Source organism: Xenopus tropicalis, chromosome 1 (genome assembly GCF_000004195.4).
Source record: "Xenopus tropicalis strain Nigerian chromosome 1, UCB_Xtro_10.0, whole genome shotgun sequence".
NCBI classification, from domain to species: Eukaryota; Metazoa; Chordata; class Amphibia; order Anura; family Pipidae; genus Xenopus; species Xenopus tropicalis.
In genome coordinates this window covers 131,370,003-131,391,305 of record NC_030677.2, presented here as the reverse complement: position 1 = coordinate 131,391,305, position 21,303 = coordinate 131,370,003, and the positions used below count along the sequence as shown (strand labels likewise).

At 39.1% G+C, this 21,303-nt stretch overlaps 1 protein-coding gene across 4 annotated transcripts in view; it reads left to right on the top strand.

The window, feature by feature from the left end:
• The window catches only part of trpm6 (transient receptor potential cation channel, subfamily M, member 6), a 92,582-nt gene extending 74,201 nt beyond the window's left edge, over nt 1-18,381 (top strand). For 3 of the 4 annotated variants that reach the window (XM_031890874.1, XM_031890880.1, XM_031890885.1), the window contains 6 exons: nt 1,157-1,239; nt 3,715-3,920; nt 4,731-4,782; nt 7,275-7,381; nt 14,285-14,389; nt 16,604-18,381. In XM_031890874.1, the coding sequence (XP_031746734.1) occupies nt 1,157-1,239; nt 3,715-3,920; nt 4,731-4,782; nt 7,275-7,381; nt 14,285-14,389; nt 16,604-16,707 (657 nt within the window). In that variant the 3' untranslated portion in view covers nt 16,708-18,381. The remainder of the gene's footprint in view (nt 1-1,156; nt 1,240-3,714; nt 3,921-4,730; nt 4,783-7,274; nt 7,382-14,284; nt 14,390-16,603) is intronic. The other variant, XM_002940033.5, reaches the window with a different exon arrangement.
• The last annotated feature ends 2,922 nt before the right edge of the window (nt 18,382-21,303 follow it).

The window sequence follows — 21,303 nt, the reverse complement described above, 5'->3', positions numbered from 1 at the left end:
GCAAAATATAAAGTAAAATGTACTGTTATTTAAACAGACCATTTTATTTATGCTGGATAAGTGCTCTTGGTGTCCCCAGCAGCATAATAGAGGGAAGTATGGTCTGGATTAGGTCACTTAGATCCCCTAGCTCATAGATTAATTGTTAAAAAAAATCCACTTTATTATAGAAGACATGGCTAATTTTGATGTGAAAAGATACAGAAGGAAACATTTTCTGAAGTTTAGAGCTCACCATTTGATAAATGCGCTTCTAAAAATCCGATAGGAATGAACAAGGTGGGTGCATTTTTCTGTGGTGAGCTCTGATCTCACATTTTGATAATTCTGCCCCTATATCTTTAAACCCAATTCTTGATTGACTTCCTACACAGTTTATAAACCACTTTTAACTTATTTTAGAACTAAGAATGTAAAACAATATAGGACATAATCCTTCTTAAGCCACTGTATGGAAACTGGCCCAAATAACATGATTACTTAAGGCTAGCCTTATAAAAGTTACGTTTGCTTAATCATGCAAATCTTGGACATCTGTACAGGTATAGGATCCCTGATCTGGAAACCCATTTTTCAGAAAGTTCAAAATTACAGAAAGTCTCTATCCCACAGAGCCAATTTTCAGCAACTAAGCTGCATGAATCCATATTGGTGGCAAAACAATGCTCTTGGGTTTATTTTATGTTTAAATTCTTTTTAGCAGGCTTAATCCAAATTACGGAAACATCCCTTCTCTTAAAACCCCAGGTCCAAAACACTCCACATAGATAGGCCTTGACAATAGTGACTACCTTGGAGTGCTCCAGAACATACAGACAGATGCTACTCATCCCAGGACTAATTTAATAGGGACTTTGGGAGGAGAAAGAAAAGTAAATTAATGTAGACAGAGCAAAGACTTTCTTGGTCAATGTAAATTCTGCAACAGATTTAGAAATAGCAGTATACAAAGAAAGGTACCTTGCAACAGAAATATAATTGTTAATTCATAATTTATTATAATGATACCAAGAATCATGTTCCAAAATGTTCAGAGGGAGACAAATGTATAATAGATCCCTAGAAATGTACTACTTTACTACTACTAATTTTACTACTGTTACAGATACATAGCAGTTGCTATAAGCAAAACTAATATACATTGATTTTCTTAAAGGAAATTCAGCAACAAAGAGCAGCTCAAAAGTTGATCTACACCTTCAATCAAGTGAAACCACACAGTATTCCTTATACTCTAAGGCAAGAAAATAGATTTTACTTATATTACTGTTTGCATACAGAAGCGAGGTTCTCTCAGCTATTCTGTACAGTTAGGGGCTGATTTACTAAGACACGAATTCGAATCTGAATTGGAAAAATTCAGATTGGAAAACGAACATTTTGCGACTTTTTCGTATTTTTTGCGATTTTTTCGGCGACTTTACGACTTTTCGGAAATTATTGCGACTTTTTCGTTACCAATATGATTTGCGCGAAAAAACGCGGGTTTTTCGTAGCCATTCCGAAAGTTGCGCAAAATCTTGCGATGTTTTCGTAGCAGTAAAACTTGCGCGAAAAGTCCCGCCTTTTCCGTAGCGTTAAAACCTAAAAGGCGCGATGTTTCGTGCAAGTTTTAACACTACGAAAAATCGCGACTTTTCGCGCAAGTTTTAACGCTACGAAAAATCGCAAGATTTTGCGCAACTTTCAGAATGGCTACGAAAAACTCGCGTTTTTTCGCACAAATCGCATTGGTAACGAAAAAGCCGTGAAAATTTTCCGAAAAAAATCGCAAAATACCGATCATTACGAAAAAAACGCAATCGGACGCATTCAGCCCGTTCGTGGGTTAGTAAATGTGCCCCTTAGTGTTGTATTTATTAACATTGGAAACAAACATCACAATTCATATAATTAGATTTGAACAGTCACCTACAAGTACCTACAAAAGTAAAGATCTGATTGGTTGCTATGGGTAACATCACCGGTGATGTTTGTCTCCACTGTTAATAAATATACCCCCTTTAGGTACTATGTATGTGAATTGAGCATAAAAAGACAGACCACCAATTTTTGGTGCTGTTGGTCGTAAGGTTTTTACTGCGAAATATAGTGAATCACCAATTACAAAAAAGGAATCGGTTACTAGCATTTCTACTGCTGTTTTTCCCTAGCACCAGAGAAGTAGTAGGTGTAATTGCCTGTGGCACAATACCTGTGACAGGTGTGTATAAGAAGTGCAAAGCGAATATGGTAGGGAGCACCAAGAAACCTAGAATACATGGCAAGGTGTATTTAGTAACTTGCTCAGTGACCTTTCATGAGACGTGACTGTACACAGGTTTTACACACCCCTCCATCTTAATATATGATCTTTCGAATCTGGGGAGATGGCTAAACACTGGGTCTTCAACTTATCTTGTACACAGTTGTTGAATGCTGGAAGTTTCCCACCATATATAGATTCATGTGTTTACTACTCCTGTAGGTACTAAGTGTGTGTAGGCACTGAAGAAAAACCATCAATCAGAGGAAACAGAGTGAGAGAAGGGCATTCAGGGAGACTAGCTGGGCATTCAACCAGATAAACAGAATGATGTACCTCTTTATTAGATGCATCTTGTACAATTAATTTTTGTTAATTTTAAAGTCTATTACACTACCTATTCAATAGCAGCAAGTGTTCCATGCTGTCAGTTCCATTTTGCATATTCCCTTGTCACTGCACAATTTATGGATATGAGAAGAAAAGAGCCTGCGGGGTGTTTAAGCAGAAATATCAAATGGCCAGATACGATCAATCAATATTATAGTCACTTCCAAGTGTTGGCTGAACATGCCTGCAGGGGGAAAACGTCTCAGTCTCCCAAAGAACTTATTAGCAAAAGATGGTTAATGTAGAGACAGCCTTGATGCATGATGGATGAATGGTAAGTGTAATGTAACAATTACACTAAATCAATATAAGATACAAGCTAAGCATCATTTTGTGCTTTGCCATCTCACCGAAATGATGTTCTGTTATTACAGCTGTTAGAAGTTTAGAATGAATCCTATTTTAATTTTTATTAGCTCCTAAGGCCAGCCAGCAGAATATGCCTGATACACATTTATGTGCTTAAAATGTATGTTGATAAATAAGCGAACTCATCTGTAACCCAAGCTACATAATGGTACTGGTCTGGTACTTTCATCAGTACGCAGTTGTACAATCAGCAGTCAATTTCAGTACAGTTTGTAATATCCCTAATAATATACATATATTAAAAAATAGCCACTCCTAAAAGGTGTTAGGAGGATGGCTGAAGGGGTCATATCTTTTAAGCAAAGGGATGGTGTACATAAGAAACCACACAGCAATCCTACATACACATACAGGCACAAAAGAATATTTACATAATAAAAAGGATTGCTTTAATGACTGGTGTCCTTACTTTACCCAAACTGTAGAGTCCCCTGAATATTTGTGCATGGGATGAGCAAACCCGCGAAATGATGGGTTTCCTGATGCAAATATGGTGATTTACATCATTTCTCCAGATCAAGGCAAAACACATTAATGACTAGAAGTATGGTTCACTAATTGTTTAATGCTGTTTAATCTGTTGATAGATGTTTAGCCTGTGTTGTAGACATGCACTGGTCAAATAATTTGTGAAATAGAACTATTGCTTTGAATCCCATTGCCATGCATGTAGATAAGATTCCTGATAGGCTACTGAATTTTATTTCTAGGTTTCTAGAAGTATTTCTTATATTCTGCCATTCAGCTAACCAATGGCTTACTATAGAGAAGTACCTGACTGGAGAATTCCGCAAGTACAATAACAACAATGGAGATGAAATTACCCCCACCACTTTACTTGAGGAGACACTGCTGTCTTTTTCTCATTGGAGTTATGAATATACAAGGGGAGAGCTGCTTGTTTTGGATTTACAAGGTAAGGATTTGTAAATATTTAAAATATCTGTACTGTATCTGCAGTACATCATGCATAAAGAAAAACTCAACTGTTATACTGAAGCCTATTTCATGTACTGTAGCAGAAAAGCCAGTCAAACTTCCCTATTGTCTTATTTTTTATAAATTAACCGTTAGAATACTTATACCTGTGCTAGGAGTTTTAATACACAGTAGGAATGAGGACCATTTCCTGAAATTCTATGAATCTTAGAAAGAATGCTTATGTATACCAAAAAAACATTTAATTCACCTATGTTGTAGTAACTAATGTAAACAAACATTCTACAGCTCTTGGTTTCAGTGCAGTGTGTTGGTGTCATTCAGGGAACCTTCACCAGTGTCTTGTTTTTAAGAAGCAGCCCTGAGTAAACAGACGTTTATATATATAATATGTGGTAAAACTGGAAGACCAGATGAACAGTTGTGAATTTATAGAAGTTGGAGTAATTACAGAATGGATTTGCCTGAAATACACAGCAGATGTCTCTCTCTCTCTTTAAAGAATCCAGTGCAATTGCAGCTCTATATTATCCTGTGCAGTTGCAGCTTTGCCTCGCCTGCTGTATTCAGTCCAGTAGTGGCTCAGTTAATTGTTCTGCTGCTCAGTGTCCTCCGCATGCATTCTATAGAAAATCTGTGTATTTTTTAAATTTCCTTTAAGATTAAAGTGCAGTGCAGTAACTGACTTTTAATATGTGTAATATTATAAAAGTTTAACTCTTTATATTGAAACAGGTTGTTTGCCATAATTGTATCAAGTTCACTAATACACCTTTCTGTTTGTTAGGCGTTGGGGAAAATCTTACAGACCCATCTGTTATTAAACCAGAAGACAAACAGTAAGTGTGATCCCATTTTTGCAACATATAGTCACAGGAACATTGGCTAGGAATTCTGGGCTTTTTTATTTTCAACAGCTGGAGGAAATATATATATATAATAATAATTGCATTGCACACAAAGTAGCTTGTACTCCATACAGAGAACTAGATTTTCACTAGGTTGGTATAGTAAGCAGGATACATCTCCAAAAGCAACAACATCGAAGACTCTAAAGAAATCCCACATGTCACCAGCAATAGCTGTTGGAGATGGGGGCAAGGAAAAATTCTAACCCCCATATGTAATAAAAGGCAGTAAGTTTGCCCAGTAGCAATAACCCAAAGCAACCAATTAGATGTTTGCTCTTAAACAGGTGACCAGTAAATTCTGCCTGCTGATTGGTAGCTATAGGTTACTGCTCCTGGGTAAAATTAGTGCCTTTTATTACATAACAACATTAATGTCTTCAACAAGCATGCAGAAGTTTTAATACATGACATTTAGAACATTCTATTAATGAGTGAGTTGGATTTTTTCTTAAACAAGCATAATTTCCAAGGCTATTGTGATACTAAAATCTTGATATTGGTATACTGTATATAGTTTATATATGTTAGTGTATAGATAGGTCTGTATAAGTCTATATATATATATATATATATATATATATATATATATATATATGCACTGGGGTTTTTTTTGGAGTGGTTGAACTTGGACTTTTGAACTCTTTTTATGTATGGATAATTTGTGCAAAAATAATGACTGTTAGTAGTATACTACAGTACTATTGTTTTATCCATATTTAGCTGATGTCAGCCTTTGGCTATGCTTTCTTTGGCTATGCTTGGAGTATTTAGCTATGCTGTGAATTCAGTAACACTTTCACAGAGGTTATAAACTCCACAAAATAAAAATGATTCTTACTTCATACTATTTCCACTACAAAGGGAAGATAAAATATGAAGGTGTAGGGACCCTTTAAGAGCAGTGGTGTTAGAATTCACTTCTGCTGTCAGAAGCTCCTTTAGAAACCTAACCTTTGTGTTGCTGGCTTTTCAAAAAGTACTTCATCTGTAAAGGTTTTAGTCTTGACATTGCATTTCCCAGCATACTTTGGGGAAATCTACTGATGGATCTATAGGTATCCCAAATGTTTTCTCGGCATATCAAAGATTAATTTTTAAACATTTTCTAGCTCTAAAGCTGTAAAGCTGATTAAAGGGAAACTATAACCCTGAACATTGACTCTGCGACTGACTTTTTTTTTTACTGTTTTCTTCTCTGACCTATTTTCCCACTTCACATTCCCCTATTAAAGGAGAAGGAAAGGCTAAGTCACTTGGGGGTGCCAAAATGTTAGGCACCCCCAAGTGATTTTAATCGCTTACCTTGTACCCCGGGCTGGTGCCCCTGTTAGGAGAAAACAGCACCAGCCCGGGGTACCTGCGAGCGAGCGCTTCCTCCTTCCTGCTTCGTTTTGCCGGGACGCCACGACCAGCACATGCACAGTAGAGTGAAAAGCCGACTTCTCTGTTAAAGTTCGGCTTTTTCACCCTACTGCGCATGCCCGCGCGAGCGAACAGGAAGGAGAAAGCGCTGCAGCTACCCCGGGCTGGTGCTGTTTTCTCCTAACAGGGGCACCAGCCCGGGATAAAAGGTAAGCGATTAAAATCACTTGGGGGTGCCTAACATTTTGGCACCCCCAAGTGACTTAGCCTGTCCTTCTCCTTTAAGTTCTTCCACGCCTGTGTATGCTTCATTTTGCTTCTCCTTTACTCCTTTCCAACATTCCATTCCACCATCTTCACCACCTATTTGCTTACCGTTTTTGCAACTACCTGCTACTTTGTTATGCTGCCTAGGTCCCAGATTCGTGACATTCTTCAGAAATTCTGCCAATTGGCTGTTAAGTTGTAAAGAATAAGTTGTAAGAAGATACAACTGCTAAGCATGTTCTTCACAACAACCAAGTGGAGGATTATCTGAAAGATGTCACAAAATAAGGCAGCATTATGAAGCAGAGTAGGCGGCAAAATTGATGAACAAACAGGTAAGGGAGATAATGGAATGGGGGAACAGACAGAATTTTTTCTTATAAGCTGTACATTTATTGCTAGGTGTGCAATTTGAAATGCTATGAGGAGCAGTGAGACTGGAGAGTCTGCACAGGGTCCAATAGGGAATCTTTTGCAGACTCTTCAATCCCACTGCTCTGATCAGCATTTTATGTTGAGAAGCACACACCTACAGACCAATACAGCTGCTAAGGAAAGCAATTTGTGGATCATCAGTGGCAGAAAAAACAGATTAATATAGCAGAGACTTTAAAGAGTTAAAGCAAGCAGCCAGGGATATTTCTGGGGACAGTTTTGTTTGGGGACCAAGTTCCTGAAACTGGGCCAGTCCCTGAGAAACAGGGCCAGATGGGAACCTTAATAGGAATATTAGTTATTTATAAATACAGTTTACTACTGATTATTATGATATTTCTTTCTGTTGTTTACAGATCAAGAGGAATGGTATTTGGACCAGCTAATTTAGGAGAAGATGCTCTGACTAATTATGTTTCAAAGCATCGCTGCAATTCCTGCTGCAGAAAGCTTAAACTCCTTGGTATGTATTAGATATATTTGTCCAATTGCATGCTGCATACTAGTTTGACATTGAAACTGTTTCCTTATTGTAAGTTCGCTAAAGGAAGCCCTGAAGCTATAAACGCAGGGGCTGCATGACAAGGGATCCGAATGACCAGCAGCCAGATTACACTGGTTTATGTTTAAAGATTGAAAAATCAGATGCAGCTGTGATTGGGTGAGAAGCAGTATGTTAAGGAGGGGGAAAGCCGGGCTGGGGGTGGAGAAGGATAGGGATATGATGTCACAAAAGAAGGAGTTCACTTCCTATCTTCTGAACAGGTAGAAACATGAGGCAGAGCTCTCTCTGTAATATAATGTTATTAGCTGCAGTATATACACACTAACTCCTCACTATACTGCTGGCTTTGGGGGTAGAACTATTTGGGCAGCTGTTTGTTAGGCTCTTGCTGTTTGTTTGCAGCTTTACAGCAGTTAATCTCACTGTAGCCACTCAGGCAGCATGGAAGTCAGCCTGGGCCCAAAAATGTACCCTCTCTATTAAATAGGAATCCAGGCTGTGACATTGAGCTGCAGCTACTGCAACTCATTACAGTATACAGAGAGCTATAGTTGGAGTATACAGAGAGCTGTAGTTGGAGTATACAGAGAGAGCTATAGTTGGAGTATACAGAGAGCTGTAGTTGGATTATACAGAGAGAGCTATAGTTGGAGTATACAGAGAGCTGTAGTTGGATTATACAGAGAGAGCTATAGTTGGAGTATACAGAGAGAGCTGTAGTTGGAGTATACAGAGAGCTGTAGTTGGAGTATACAGAGAGCTATAGTTGAAGTATACAGAGAGCTGTAGTTGGAGTATACAGAGAGCTATAGTTGGAGTATACAGAGAGCTATATTTGGAATATACAGAGAGCTGTAGTTGGAGTATACAGAGCTGTAGTTGGAGTATACAGAGAGCTACAGTTGGAGTATACAGAGAGAGCTGTAGTTGGAGGTGGGGCTCAGTTGGTAATAAGGCAAAGCCTGAATTCAGTAACTTTCCTGGGCTTTGTTTTACTAACACTACGTATTATACAGTAGTTCTATAGATATAATCATTTGATTCAGCAGCCTGCTGTCAGAGTTTTACCTCTAAATTTACTGGGCCTTATCCAGTTGCGGATGTCATCTATCTATATATTATTAACCCATGCAGAACCTGCCAGATAGCCATCTAGTTATTTGGACAACATTCCTGTAGAGGCTACACTCAGGCTGTGTACCTAGGGCAGAAGTAGTTCTACTGTGTTTCGGCACACACACACACATATATATATATAGAGAGAGAGTGAGGGAGGAGGGGATTACAGTACAATTGCCCCTGTGAGTGTATCATGGACCATGTACAGACCTCTCTCTTTTACATAATGTTATTAGTTGAAGTATATACAAATTTACTCCTCATTATACTACTAGCATTGGGGGTAGAACTATTTGGGCAGGCTGCTCAATAGTCGTTTCCTTGTTGTTGCTACAGCAGTTAATTCCACTGTAGTCACTTGGGCAGCAGGGGAGTCAGCCTGAGTCCAAAAAGGCATCCTCTCTATTAAATATAGAAATCCAGGCTGTGACACTGAGCTGCTGCTACTGCAATGTCCGTAATGCAATGGCACTCAAGGCTGAAAACAGGATAAACCTTTACTTCAAATCTTTTATTGCGGTAGTGCAATACCGCAATAAAAGATTTGAAGTAAAGGTTTATCCTGTTTTCAGCCTTGAGTGCCATTGCATTACGGACATTGTTATATTTTGGAGGGTGCCGATCCCTCTGGCAGTGAGCACCAGGCGCTCGTTTGTTCTGGAGAATTAAGGGTGTGCGAGGAAGGTCTTTTCTGTTGGCTGCTGCTACTGCAACTCATCAAAGTACACAGAGAGCAGTAGTTTGAGTTTACAGAGAGGAGCTTAGTCAGGAATAGGGCAAAGCCTGAATATAGTAATTTTCCCAGGCTTTGGTTTAAGAAGTCTGTACATTGCATGGTATTTCTATAGATATAGTTCTCGATTTAGCAGCCTTTAGTAGGATCCTTACCTCTAATTTATTGAGTCACAGATTTCAGGTCATGCTCAGAGGACAATCCGCTGCTACTGCAGACAGAACCTAAATATAGTATAATCCTCTATTAGTACAACTAGTAGGAGTCCAGATACTGATGGGTAAGTATAAAAAACAGAGCCTGCCTATTGTAGCTTAGCTGGGATGCAGCCGACTGTTAGCGAGGCAGGTGCTTGATGGGCTTGGGTCCCACAGGAGTGTTGACAATTGGCTGCCTGGTTACACTTGCCCACCCAACCCCTAACGGTTGGGTGGCTGGCATGCCAGGTAGTCCATGAAGGCGGATGGTGGTTTATTACTGGCAAGCATTCCCTCTGAAAAAAGGTTTGTATAAGAAAGCCACAGCGCCTGTGAAAATACCATACGCTTAGCACAATGTCGCTTGCAGTTTCAGGGCACTCAGCTTGCAATTGGGGGGTAGATACAATTTCACCATATCTGTGCAATTATATAGAATTAGCAACCCCAAGATTATATGATAGAGGCCTGCTTACTGTAGCTTATATGTGTATATATATATATATGTATGTATATATATGTATATTTAAGCTGATCACATAGCTCCCTGGCACAATGCTAGCCTTTAATTCATAGAACTTATTTTTAAATTTTCTGGGCAGAAAGCAGTTCCCCACTGTCAGTATATGATTTGATCACCTGGGGGGGAGGGCATACAAGCAGGCAAGAAACTAATAGCCCCCATTCTCGACAAGGTTATTATTTCTTTCTTTCTGTGGCTAGTTGTCACTACAGTGACAATAATATCAAAGCCTAAGAAAAAGTGGTTGGTTGGCCTTTTTCCCTGAGCTGGGCCCTTATGAGCTAGGCTTGCAAGGTTGGATGGAGGTCTCTGCACAAAGGGATGGGCTGTGGCAAAAAGCACAGTAGTCTGTACGGGAGCAGCGACAGGAGCAGTTTGGCCTTACCCTCAAAGCTGGGCATTTACAACGTGGAAGGGCTGCTACGGAAGCAGCATGGTGGAGTGGTTGGTTGGCCTTACCCTCAGAGCTGCGGTAGTGTGTACAGGAACAGCAAGTGTACGGGAGCAGCAACAGGAGCAGTTTGACCTTTTCCTCGAAGCTGGGCATCCACAACGTGGAAGGGCTGCTACGGAAGCAGCATGGTGGAGTGGTTGGTTGGCCTTACCCTCAGAGCTGGGGTCTCTGAGCTGGGTCTCCACATGTGTGGAAGGGCTGCTATGGAAGCAGCATGGTGGAGTGGTGGTTGGCCTTAACCTCAGAGCTGGGGTCTCTGACCTGGGTCTCCACATGTGTGGAAGGGCTGCTATGGAAGCAGCATGGTGGAGTGGTGGTTGGCCTTACCCTCAGAGCTGGGGTCTCTGAGCTGGGTCTTCACAGTATGGATGGGCAGCTACCGGACCAGTATGGCAAAGTGGTTGGATGACCTTACCCTCTGAGCGAGGCAAATACAGCCGGAGGGAGGTCTCCACAGAGAGGACAGGCAGCTATGGAGCAGCTTGGTAAGTGGTTGGTTGATCTTACCCTCTGAGCTAGGCGTGTACAGCTGGAGGGCATGGTAAGTGGTTGGTTGACTTGTGCTCCATTGTTATTAATAGAAGTGCAAGTTTGGTATCCAGGATGGAATCAGATTGCCTTTGAAAAGCCGTGTTTGCATCCTAGTCTACCACATGGGCAGAATACATGGTAATTTGCAGCAAAATAATGCTACAAATGTTTAGTCTCTTGGCCAATAGAATGCTCCAGTGGTTTTTGTTTTTTGTGCTCATCAAATCCTCTAGTTGAGAACTATTTGGGCTGATATGCCAGGCATCCTAATGGGAAGTTTTGCCTTGCTGTAACGTGTCCAAAAAATATACATCCATAACTGGCCATGTTGGTAATTGCACATGGTCATGGATTTAAAGGTATTTCAGTAAAGGAAAGTATTTATTTATGTTTTGCATACATATGATATTTAAAAAAAAAAAAAAAAAAAAAAATGATTTGTATTTATACCATAGAGCTAATGGCCAATTTTATTCTTTCCTGTGGTACAGTATGTGTGATACAAAAAGAAATGTTTTATAACATAGTTAAAAATTTATGGTGGGGACGAACCCAACTGAAGGTTTTCAGTTGGGCTCGTTGTGGCGGTAGGACCTTGCCAGAGTACTGCACAGGAAATTTTAGAAGAGGGAGAAAGGAGCTTCTCTCCTTTGACTGCACGGTGGGTTGATTGATACAGACGCTACTACTGCTTGTGCTAGGTGACAGCCTGCTTGGATTTCCTATCATCGAGGCACTGCAGATTCAGGACCGGCAGCAGGGCTGCTGAACTTCTCTCATGGTGGGAGATGCAGCTCCTGCTGGTAGCAGAGTTTGGGGCCATCCTCTCTGTAGGTAGAGGCAGCCTAATACTCAGTGGTGGATATAATGACATAGTGCTGATCTCAAGTCTTCAGTAAGGAACAGCAGAGCATAGTAGCGATCTCTTATGGAATTCTGGCTTTGAATATTGCCTTGGGGTGAGGCTGGCAAGGTCCTATTTATTTGATAAAATGTAAATAAATGCTGTGGCCTCTTTTTACCCATTTCCGTCTCCTGGTGTTTTATTAATGTATGTAACAATGGGGTTCAGAGGGATGGCTGAAGGCGAAGGGAAATTGAGGAGTCCCCTTGTCAAGGAAGCCCTGAAGCTATAAACGCAGGGGCTGCATGACAAGGGATCCGAATGACCAGCAGCCAGATTACACTGGTTTATGTTTAAAGATTGAAAAATCAGATGCAGCTGTGATTGGGTGAGAAGCAGTATGTTAAGGAGGGGGAAAGCCGGGCTGGGGGTGGAGAAGGATAGGGATATGATGTCACAAAAGAAGGAGTTCACTTCCTATCTTCTGAACAGGTAGAAACATCCCACCCACCCTCCCATCTTTTTTGCATATTTTGTAAAATGCCAGGATATTTTCTTCTTTATGCTCTCATATTATCTGTTAATAACAGAATGTGAATGTTTTCCTATATGCACTGTTATATTGTGGTTTCGGTAACACTATACAGTATGAATGTGAGAGTCTGCATGGTATTATTTATGTTAAATAAAAGTCAAATCCTTGATCCAGGGAATTTTCCGATCGCCAGGTGGGGTCAGGAAGGAATTTTTTCCCTCTTGAGGCATAATTGGCACAGGCTTCAGGCTGGGTTTTTTGCCTTCCTCTGGATCAAAACAGTGGATATATGTTAATGTATTTTAAGTTGTTTCTGTCACAGCAGCAGTAGGACCTTGCCAGAGTACTGCACAGGAAATTTTAGAAGAGGGAGAAAGGAGCTTCTCTCCTTTGACTGCACGGTGGGTTGATTGATACAGACGCTACTACTGCTTGTGCTAGGTGACAGCCTGCTTGGATTTCCTATCATCGAGGCACTGCAGATTCAGGACCGGCAGCAGGGCTGCTGAACTTCTCTCATGGTGGGAGATGCAGCTCCTGCTGGTAGCAGAGTTTGGGGCCATCCTCTCTGTAGGTAGAGGCAGCCTAATACTCAGTGGTGGATATAATGACATAGTGCTGATCTCAAGTCTTCAGTAAGGAACAGCAGAGCATAGTAGCGATCTCTTATGGAATTCTGGCTTTGAATATTGCCTTGGGGTGAGGCTGGCAAGGTCCTATTTATTTGATAAAATGTAAATAAATGCTGTGGCCTCTTTTTACCCATTTCCGTCTCCTGGTGTTTTATTAATGTATGTAACAATGGGGTTCAGAGGGATGGCTGAAGGCGAAGGGAAATTGAGGAGTCCCCTTGTCATGAAGCAGCCAAATGATCTGGATAGGAATATAAAGAATTCAAAGAGTATTTCATATTTATCAATATGGTTAAATATGCAATTCATGACTTTATGGTTTGACAGATGGAGTAAGTGTGGTGTGTATATATATATATATATCAGTCCTTATAGTGTCTGCACTATTTTTTCTTTTTGAAGAAGAAGAAGAACCGTACTTTTTTTTTTCTCTTCTTTTCTTTATTGTTTAAAGCTGATTTTATTTAGACATGCGTTTTTATGTTCTGTGCTGTTTTATCACTTTGTTATATTGATTATGAACATTATTTTGTTGGGAGCGTGCACACTATAGGGTTAATTCAGTAAAGGTCGATAAGCGTTATCGCACATGTTTTTGCACTAATATTGACGCGAAAAAAACCCGCGCGTTAAGCTAAAGTATTATCGCATGCGTTAGGTCGCATATCCCGTGTGTTAAATAGCGCGCAACCGAATGCATTAATTTTAACGCATTGCGTTAATTAGTGAATAGAAATAGTAGTAACGCATGATTCACAAATACATATGAAGCGTTAAATGCGCTAAATATCGAATTAATCTATGCGAAAATTAACACCAACTTGGAGCAGGCGGTAATTATAGAAAAGTACAGTTCATGAGCTTTTGGCAACACAATATGGACTTTGCAGTGTGATTTATTCAAGTATGTGTTGGCCCTAGAGTGATGCATCCGCCAGTTTGCAGGGAAATTTTCAGAACAGTAGTTTTCCAAAAGTAATGGCGTGTATGGCTAATATGGCGTGCGTTTTTCCGCATGCGATGACAATTTGTGCACACTGCGTTAATTAGCATGCGTTGCGTCAAATACCTCATGAAAATAGTCTTTGCGACTTAAATAACGCAAACAGCATCGCTTCTAAATTAACGCAAGTATCCTTTTAGTGAATCGTGTGTTAAGTCGCGAAAAATATGACGCAATAAAATTTTTAACACATGCTATAAATAGCACTCGTTTTAACGTACCGTATGTATTTTATCTATATTCTACACCCTGTGACATCACTCCTTTTCGCGCCATTTTGTGTTTATCAGTGCACTCATTCTGTCTCACCTTGTTTTTGAGAACAGTAGCAGCTGTAGCAGCCGAAACGTTAGATGTATTCCTATCAATAAATGTTTTGATTGACCATAAGTCCTGTGAGTGTGGTACCGTCTATTTTGAGATATATATATGTATATATATATGTATGTATAATATATCAAATATTGATTTACTTAAAAGCTGCCTAGAGAAGAGATTTAGCAGCTATTGCTAGTGGCGTAGAAAAAAATCACAGAATGAGACTGTCTTTCACTGCTGCAGAGTCTATTAAATACATCTGCTTTTTGCCTTCCTCTGTGCCCTTGGACTGTCAATCAGCGGAAAGATGCATAGACCCAGTACTACAGGAACTAACCATGCAACACAAAATTGTATTAAAGTGACACCCTGCAGTGCCAAAAGGGCACTTGTAGTGTTAACAATTCTATTATTAAACTCTTTATCCCTGTCTCTTATTTTAAGCTTGGAATTTTGTTAGGATCATGTGGCTCTTACATTCCCATTTTTCTCTGACTTGTCAGTGTCCTATAGTGACATCTTTTCATTAGGCATTCTTGTTCACCTCAAGGGCCTTCCTGTATGCTTAATGTTTGATGTATGACCATGGAATCTGTAACTTTTTGTTACATTCAGTTCTTTTGTATGAAAGAACCTCATGAAAGTGGTGCCGTAATAGAGTGCAGCCATGCAACACAATGCAAAGTAATTGCTACCATATTCACCATTTTTTTTGTTAGTTTGTGTTTTTGTGTCTTGGAAATAGTAAGATAAATGTGATCCTGTATCTGTCTTAATGTAATCACAAAGCAATACTGCATTACAGTTTGAGTCCATGAATATGGTCTTCCCTAGTCCTACACAGACATGCCCAATGATAATGCACATTATCATACCAAATCACAAATCATATCAATCACAAAGCAGGGCACACATGCATATATCTAAACAGTGCCGTCTGTTACTTGCTGCTGTTCTCCACAACCCTGGCCACTGTCTTGCACATGTATGCACAACAGCACAGATCTCTGCTCTAAGGGAATGCTGGGCAGTATTTTGCAAAGTGTGTGCCAGGTCTTGAAGAAGACTCTGATCTTTGACCAAAATTTAAATTGCAGCTACTGTATGTGTTTGAAAAACATTTGGAGTTCGTTGGTGGTCAGTGGAGTAGTCTTCTTCTGCTACAGTCCCCTGACTGTATCTCTTCTAGTCATTAAGAATGACATTTTGGCTGACCACGTGCTTGATTGTTTCCTAACTCCTAACTTACTGACTTTAAGTGTTAAACTTACACATCAGATTTTTCTATCAATACCATTATATATGAACCCATGCAACTACATCCGACTTATAGGATGCGTTTTTTCTGTCTGACACCATTCTACAAAATCTCCTATGGAGTTTAGCCCTAATAGGAAATTCCTGAAAGCTCCATTGCAGCAGCTGATCAGCCTGAAAACCCTCAACAGCATGTTTTAAGGTTAAAATCTCCCTTATACATCAAGCACGAGAGCTGACACTGCCGGGTGTTTTCCATACAAATCAATAGGAAGTGATCAGGGCAATTTCGCACACATTTCAACTGTTTTCCATCAACTTCTACATGCACTATTTGGACAATATGTTCCAACCTATTGGAATTGGCTATGTAAGCCACACTGATTGCTGACACAGGTGTTTAATTAAACACACAGCCTGTGGCATAACTACTCTGCACCTGGCCCCCCTGCCAAAAAATATTCAGAGGGGTCCGGCACATAATCCAACTGGCCTCCTTCCCACCACTTCCCTCCTTCTCTCCTCCTACGACCATTGTCAAGAATCTTGACAATGGTCTTAGGAGGAGACCAAAATGTTGGCCTGATATGTTTTTAAAATGACTTAAATAAAGAATCTTGATTTTTATTTTTAAAGGTTCCTGGAGTGCACCTGTTTTTTCCTGATTATATTATATAGTATAAATATTATATATATATATTATATATATATATATATATATACACATTATAAATTGATTTCATTTTACCATATGAATGATTGATTTAGATTGCCTTGGAAATACATTTACAATATGGTTCTCCTTTAAAGATATTATAACAGTAATATTCTTAAGCAGTTTAAATAAAGGCAAACATTTATAGAAAATCTGTTTGTCTTCATGTGAAATCTCTGATAAACTCTCTCATCACCTTAGGGACCAGCTCAAAATGTGTTGCGGATTGAAAGAGCTGTATGGCCTGTCTCTCTCTCTCATTGTCTGATGTGCCATTATTTTCATTCTTTCTGATATATTTGATCTTAATCTCCTGCAGATTTGAAAAGAAATGACTACTCACCTGGGAGGATCAATCTAGGGTTTGAAATTGGAGAAGCAGACACAGATAAAGACCTTGTGGAATATAATACAAGACTGTAGAGGAACATTTCTGTCACATAAATTAAGTATTGCACCCAGTCTGACTATATGACAAAATGGTTTGGATTGGCAGAATGTACGTATCAACAACCACTAATTGGGACAACCGCTAGAGTCTGTGAATATATGGCTCAAAGGTAACATTCGAGTGGTAAAAACCAGAGCCTTATTTCCACTGTATCCTCTGTAGCTTCTTTAAACCCCAGGAATAAGTTGTTCCTTCTGGATGGATGAATGGTGATGCAGAAGAGCAGAAATAATAACATTTCCCTCTGCTGTTAAAAAGACAATGTGAACTCTGGAAAAAAATGTGTCCATTATGTAAAACTGCACAAACGTAACTGTGAAATTTAATAATCATATATTTGAAATAGCTATGGAACATATATTTAAAACCTGAAACCCTTTATCTTTCCTTTAAATTTTTACCTGTCGGAGGAAGGTGTGAGTTGCAGTTTAGATACAGCATTTATTATTCTGGCAAGAGTCCGTTTTAGATACTGTATTTGCGATAGATACAGAAAATAATCTGTATTGCTATATGCTCTGTTCACAGAGTTCTGACTGGTCGCCAAGGTTACTTCCAGGCACGTTGAGAAAAACTGCATCATTTAATGCATCATATAGTCATTTGTTTTAATCATCCAGCCTGGAAGGGTATATCAGCACTGTGTGAGCAGAGTAACCCATGCTTTAATCATCCTTTTGTTAAAAGGTAAGTATTGTGAAAATGAAAATTTAATATGAGCTTCACTTCACTGAAATAAGAATTAAACCACCCCATATGTACTGTTTGCCCAGTAGCAGTAACCCATAGCAAGTAACAGTAGCAGGTTACTAGTAAATCCTACTTGCTAATTCATTGCTATGGGTTACTGCTCCTGGGCAAACTAAGGGGCAGATTTATTATGCTGTGTAAAAAACAGCAACAAAATTCGCCACACATCGCCAGGCTTCGCAAATTTCGGCAAATTTCTCTATTTATCTTAAACAGATTTTTACACCGTTTTTTCAGCGAATTTCATTTTACACTGCATAATAAATAGGCCCCTAAGTGTATTTTATTAAATAACTACATTAGAATCTTTCTATTGATAATCAGTTAAATATTCGGTTCCATTGCTGAAATAATAAAGTTACTCTTTTCGACCTAACTGTCAATCAAAATCTGACTCCTGCATGTAAAGATACAGACGGCCGAGAGGGGAGTACTGTAATCGATTGTATTTAGAAAGTTGCTTTAGCTGTACTAAGCTCATATTGAATTTTCATTTTCGCAATATGAAAAATATGATTATTTGTGATATAAGAATAATCTGTAAAAATTTAGGACTGGCCAAACTGTAACTTGTTGCACTCCTCTTTTTGTGCTTTAGCAGTTAACAAAATAGTGAACAAAGTCAGATCAGAGAAGCTCTTCTTCAGTAAGAGCAATGACAGAACATAAGTGCAATTAATAGGCAAGAGCTGTTTCTTGCTTATTGTTCCTCTGCTAAGTACACCGTTTTATTGCCTGGCAGTAATGACACTTCCACAAGTTTTCTAATGTACTTTTAATTCACATATAGGTCAAATAAAAATCAGAACAAAGTGTTTTTTCAGTTATATTGAATTTGGTTTTGCATCTGAAACTACTCACCCTAAAAAAAGAAATAAAGCATTTTTTATGAATGAGCTAATGCTTTAGTTTTTGTTAAAGTAATTAGTGCCTGGACTCTTAATGCTTTTTTCATCTGAAATGGCCCTTTTGAAGGAGTAAAAATTAATTACAAAGTTAATCTTATTACATGTGTTTAGCTGTTAGCATCTGATTAATGGTATGTACACAAAAGGTCTTATTTACAAAAAAAAAACAAAACAGACTTTCATACTTTGACACTTGTGCATACCTCCAGTGAATTCAAATGTGGAAAGGTTCATGTATATATATATATATATATATATATATATATATATATATATATATATATCCAAAAAAGACCAGCAACACCGAGTTATATTCCAAAAACAATCAATTGTGTATTAAAAATGCATGAACAGCCAACGTTACGTTTCGGTCCCCATCGGGATATATATATGTATGAATGTGTATGTGTATATAAATGCACAAATCGGCTGCTTCACTCAGGATTTATGAAAAAATAAATATAATTTATTAAAAGTACAACATGACTGACGTTTTGGCTATGTTAAAAGCCTTTCTCAAAGTAACAAATCAAATGAACAAACAAGTCTAAATACTCAGTGTGGCGGGAAACCCTGTGACATGACAAAATAACGTATGAACCTGCGTGACTCACCCATGGTAAAATATAGACAAATCTTCATTCCAATAAAACAGTGTTACACTTAAATCTTAAAGGAACAGTAACACCAAAAAATGAAAGTGTATAAAAGTAACTAAAATATAATGTGCTGCTGCCCTGCACTGGCAAAAAGTTGTGTGTTTACTTCAGAAAGTCTACTATAGTTTATATAAATAAGCTGCTGTGTAGCCATGGGGGCAGCCATTCAAAGGAGAAAAGGCACAGGCACATAGCAGATAACAGATAAAACACCATTGTATTCTACAGAACTTATCTGTTATCTGCTATGTAACCTGTGCCTTTTCTCCTTTTTTCCAGCTTGAATGGCTGCCCCCGTGGCTACATAGCAGCTTATTATATAAACTATAGTAGTGTTACTGTAGCAAACACACCAGTTTTACCAGTGCAGGGCAACAGTGCATTATATTTTTATTACTTTAAAGCTCTTTAATTTTTTGGTGTTACTGTTCCTTTAATAAAGAACTTTATACAAATTTACTGTGTCTCGTGTGTCAAATATCAACCAATATCAAGAAAAAAGGAATTAGAGAAAAAGAAAAAATTGGTGCGATTGTGTGTCGCTAGTTGAAGTAACATCAGACCCACTTCTATGTAGTAACATCCGCTGATTAGTATATCACCTGACACGTGTTCAATCTGCTGTATCTATGGGTCTCTTCACTAGCAACCACATCATTAAGTTGTTAGTGGTAGCCTTCCAGGCAGTTAATAAAATTATTATTGCAGTTGCTAATCAAACGTGCTACATGGTGAAATCTCAGTTGGTTAACCCACAGGTCAGTGTGAAACACATGACAAGGGCACTCTTCAGTTGACCCTTCGCCTTGAGGCACCCCACTGAACCCCCTTGTTACATACCTTAATGAAACACCAGGAGACAGGTGGAGAAAATGGCCACAGCATTTATTCACATTTTATCAAATAAATAGGACCTTGCCAGCCTAAGCCAAGGAAATATTCTAAAGCCATAATTCCATAAGAGGTCGCTACTATGCTCTGCTATTCCTTGCTGAAGACTTGAAGAGTATTAGACTGCCTCTACCTACAGAGAGGATGGCCCCAAACTCCGCCCCCCAGGCAGGCTTTTTCCTGCCTTAACTCTTTCCTTCTTACGTAATCACAGTTGAACCTAGTTCTGGAAAATCTCTAAACATAAACCAGTGTAATCTGGCTGCTGGTTATTCGGATCCCTTGTCATGCAGCCCCTGCGCTTATAGCTCCAGGGCTTTCCTGGTCATACGACAAGGCACCATAAGTGACAATTAAAAAAATAAAAAATGTAAAAAGTATAAAATCAAAAAGGTATTTAAGGCGTCAGCTATAACAGGAACCCAACTGTAGAAATAAAACATTTTTATTATTTAATTTAAAATTTGTAATATTTCAAATTAGTTATAAATTGATAGTCAGATATCTAAATCAAGGGATCACAGACACCCACAGGGACAAGATTGACCCACTATAACTGGTAAGTTTCAGTTATCTGAGTCCAGCTCGCTGAATGGTAAGTATTCTCTCTGTGCCAGACACATGCCAAGCACTTGGGCAGAGTCTCAGCAGCATCTGCGGGCACACCATCGCCTGTATTATAGAGGTAAGAATATCCTTAGCAGGATCTGCGGCCGCGCCATCGTCTGTATTATCAAGGTAAGTATCAAATGGAAACACACATTTATTTTGCTGCAGCCGCAATAAATAAACAGACCAAATCTGCTGGATTCAGGAAGTCCCATTGTGTGAACCATCACCCACAATTTACATCGGGGTACAAGTCCACCATTGGTCAGTAACTAGATGGAGTCTATCGCACGGGGGTAAAAACATAGGTGCGGTTCCCACAATCGCACCATACCCCCATCTGGCAGCATGCTCAGATACAGAAATTCATACCAGATGGTCAGAGAAAATATATTCAAACTTATAAACTTTTATACCAACGGGGTGTCTCAACAGGGTGTCTATCCTTTCGTCGTTCAATACTTATGTCAATGCCCACTCTCTCACAAGTTGAACCGCCGAGTACCTTCAAGGTGAAGTCAGAAAGATCGATGTACAGTACCCAGATAAAAAAAGTGTACTCAAACAGGAAGTGTGACCGAGAAAATAGCATAATAGTGTCAACCATGAGGTGCCTGTAAAAAGTGTGACAAAGTGAATCAAGAGAACACATAAAAGAACACAGGAAAATACAATTTATTATCTAAAATCTACTGGCTTAAAACCAAAATAAACTCAGAACACATAGAGCTACTCTCTGGAATCCAATTCA